Source organism: Plenodomus lingam, assembly GCF_022343315.1.
Source record: "Plenodomus lingam strain CAN1 chromosome Unknown contig_44, whole genome shotgun sequence".
In the NCBI taxonomy this organism is placed as follows: domain Eukaryota; kingdom Fungi; phylum Ascomycota; class Dothideomycetes; order Pleosporales; family Leptosphaeriaceae; genus Plenodomus; species Plenodomus lingam.
This window is the reverse complement of record NW_027093955.1, coordinates 194,657-198,430: the sequence shown is the minus strand read 5'-3', so window position 1 is coordinate 198,430 and position 3,774 is coordinate 194,657. Positions and strand designations below refer to the sequence as shown.

The 3,774-nt window shown below is 44.6% G+C and overlaps 1 protein-coding gene across 1 annotated transcript; it reads left to right on the top strand.

Moving 5' to 3' along the window:
- Positions 1-1,238: 1,238 nt before the first annotated feature.
- Positions 1,239-1,868, top strand: IAQ61_008657 (uncharacterized protein; the record flags this gene model as incomplete). The annotated part of the gene is made up of 1 exon (XM_066098069.1): positions 1,239-1,868. The coding sequence occupies one exon, from the start codon at positions 1,239-1,241 to the stop codon at positions 1,866-1,868; it is 630 nt and encodes a 209-aa protein (XP_065951978.1).
- Between the last annotated feature and the right edge of the window lie 1,906 nt (positions 1,869-3,774).

The following is a 3,774-nucleotide window of genomic DNA, read 5'->3' as shown; positions in this document are numbered from 1 at the left end:
TAGTAGGGGTTTAAATTAAGTATAAAAAGTAGCTTTATTTCTATTATACGCTATAATACTAAACTAAGACAAAAAGGGGTAGAAAAGATTAGCTTTACGCTATACGCACATATAACATAATAATAAGTCATGATATTTTTACTAATAGGAGGTGGTGATAATAGAGGTGGTGGTGATAGAGGTGGTGGTAGAGGTAGTGGTAGAGGTGGTGGTAGTGATAGAGGTGGTGGTAGAGGTAGTAGAGGTGGTGGAGGTAGTAGAGGTGGTGGAGGTAGTGATAATAGAGGTGGTGGAGGTGGTGGTAGAGGTGGTAGAGGTGGTAGAGGTGGTAGAGGTGGTAGAGGTGGTAGAGGTGGTAGAGGTGGTGGAGGTGGTGAAAAAGATTAAAGAAAGGAGGGGTAAAATACTTAGATAGTTAGTAGGAAACTAGTAGATTAATAGAAGTAGAAGTAAAAGTGGAATACATGGTATAGTAAACCCTATTTAGGTTTACTTCTTCTACCTAAACCACTTCTTAGTCTACTTTAGATAAATATGGCTACTGTAAACCGGTTTTGTACTGTAGTGAGGGGAGTTTGCGAAGCTCTGCAGAAAAAACGATGCCGTCAAGTTCCCTACCAGCTTGAATCTCTCGAACAAACATGTAGCGACTACATGTGGGCATCAGCTACATCCTGAACTACCGGAGAGGTTTCGGCCAGCGTACTGTCCAGTATGCGATATCATTGTATATCTCAACATACTTCATCAGCTGGCCAAAGCATGGGACAGCATAGGGGGACCTTGGGCTCATTATCATGTAACACATGGCGACTACCTTGTGTTTAGGGACACCTGGCATGCTATACGACTTAACATTGAAGACTATCTAGCTGAACTCCAAGAGGAGGCCGAACATGAGGCTCGTTGGGAAAATGAGCACCCTTTGGAGGCTGATGCTGCGCGCGCAACGCTTTCTACCGCTCACGCCATATCGTCCGGACCCTGGTTCAATATCCTGCTTCTTTGCAGCCTCCTAGGGCCACGATAAATCCACGAGCATCTTCAAATGCATTGAACATATCGCATAACACGACTAAAAGGCGAAAATCCGGCAAAGCAAAGAAGATGGTCAGCTTCGCCAAGGACACCAACTTGCAAAAGGTAGAGCAAATGACCTGTATCGTCGCAGTTCTGTTACCTATGTGAAAGGCGTCGACACAGCGTCTCCAGGTTGTGACCTTGTCGACACATCCGGGATGATCAATGTGCATTGGATTAGTAGCCAACTCAAAGTTGTCAGTTCTGATATGGATATGAACACGCGTGAGAGTCTTTACAAGGGCATCAGCGTTGACAATCATGAAGGCATTGCAGCAAGCCATCCTCGCTGGCCAGAGATCATAGCCATAGTTTACCACCACCGCAATAACCCCAACAATCCCGTTCGTAAGCAATACCAGCAACGTTTGAAATATTCCGATTATTTATACCTCGTATTAGATGAGGAAAAGAAAGTTCTGGATATTTCTACATTACGAACACAAGATATTGAAGATCGGAAAGTGCCTCAATCTGATGAGCATGTTGCGGCCATTGAATCTCAAACTTGGACATCGCATCACAATATTCTGCCTGCCGGGTGCCTGGACGCGCTTATCAGCTTGTACAGGGACTCTGGGGAAGAGGAGAATCTTCCTGATGTTCCAACGGCACCGATTGCTCGAGGAGGTGACAGACATTTTCCCCTGGATATAAATGCGGTGTTAAAGGCGCCTACATCGATAGGGTTTTCAACTGTCGCTGGGAAGAAGAGGCGAGCAAGCGAAAGTTTCATGGACGATTCTACTACTAAGCGTGTCCGTGAGACCAATTACAACTTCTCATAGTTCCTTATCTCATATGAGATAGGAGCTCAATCTACGTAAGATGAAAACGCGGGGTAGAGGCACGTCGTCAGGCAGTTCCGGTTAGGTCAATACTTGTGGAGTACATATCGACTTTGCGCCCTAATCCACTCTTCCTTCGTTTGCTTTTCTAAGACACACCGTTGGCCCATAAGAGTACTTTCACAGAAGAACTTCAGTCCTTGTGTATGAATCCTCCCCTATGGTTTCCACGTGACCGTCTCTAGGTCTTTTGCTTGCCACTTGACTGACATGATTCTTCACGCCCTTCAGAAAATAATTTCTTTTTCAAGGATAGATACCTGGTCAGCAAAATTAACTGTTAAAGTCAAGTATGATGTATTGAATCATGTTGATTACCTAGGATAATACCATATACAGTCTATATTTCCGCGTATAAACTCATCAGTTTGTTCGTAACGCCAACGGCTCAATGCATACATGCAGATCTCGGTTGATGAGCTGGAAAAAGCAGAGAATGCCTTTCAAACTGAGATGTATTCGAGCTCAGGCTACGATACTCTGCTTGAGCGCAAGTACAGTAGATCCCGCATGAATGTGCGAGCTCAGGGTGACTAGACATGGAAGCATTGACTGGGTCATACATCACCTGTTGTCTCACTGTGAACATTGATCTTTACAAGTCCCAAATTTTTGAGTAACTTTCCGTGCTTCTCGTCCACTCCTCCAGGTCTTTTATCGTACCAGCGATTTTGCGACCCCCTCGGCTGTACCTGACACAATCTGCGTGCTTGCATGTCGTACGACCTATTTGATAGTTATAAATAACTCTTTTCATGTTCAGACATTCAAGCAACAGCGTCATGCAAAATATGTTCCGTTCCGATATTTTTCTTTGGGCGTGCAGGCGTCCATACAACTCAGAGTTTCACAGGGGGTCATAATCACCATATGAATGCTGGAACTGGATGACAATCATCATACTAATGTGCGTCCATTTACAAAAAATGGAAATCTGTGCCTAGCAGGTAGATATGTGCTCTACAGACCAGTGGATGGCTTTAGGGCCAACTTCTCCTCTTAATTGTTGGTCACTCTCGAAAAATTACTGTTACTCGGAGTGCCACAACGTTAGTCGCAGCAAAAGAGAATGCCATGTCGTGTGGTTGTGTTAGTCACAGCAAAAGAGAATGCCATGTCGTGTGGTTGTGTTAGTCACAGCAAAAGAGAATGCCATGTCGTGTGGTTGTTTGACAGCCAGGTTGCAAGGGCGCCCGTCGCTCGAATGACATGCTCTTTGCTTGATTATGTGCACTGATATGTAGGGTGGTGTGAAGGCGTGAAGGTAGACTGCTCCGTCCCTCTCCATTGTCCCGAATTTGATTGTGGAACAGGATTTGTGCTGCTCTATCGATCAAGGATGATTAGTTTATAACATACTCTTCGGCAATATGTCAAAAGTATTAGCTGCCAAGCGAAGGTGATTCAGAGTCGTGGTGGTGTGTCATACTTTGGCCTACTCTAGTGACGCACAATAGGAGCAAAATGTCAAGGAGAGTCACTGGACCTCGTCCAAATTGGTGGAAGAGTAGCATGCCCCAAAGTCTGCGAGCAGTCATCGTCAAACATATAGACTTGTTGTTGCAAAAATAGTCATATGACCGTATCCCAAAAAGAGACCTTTTTTGACTGGCATGATGTGAATAGTATAACTCTGAAATGTTCAGTACGGGACATTTGTGTCGCAACTTTGTCATGCATCCAAGTCACAAGGCACCATTAAAGAAGTATAGAGGCTAGTTTGTGTGTTGCAGGCTTCTGGACGAAGTCGATATATTTTGAGAGAAGGTAAGATCAGTCATGCTGATTCTTCAGAATACAAAGAATTGACCTGGGCGGGATCCAGTGCCACTGACGGCGATTTGGA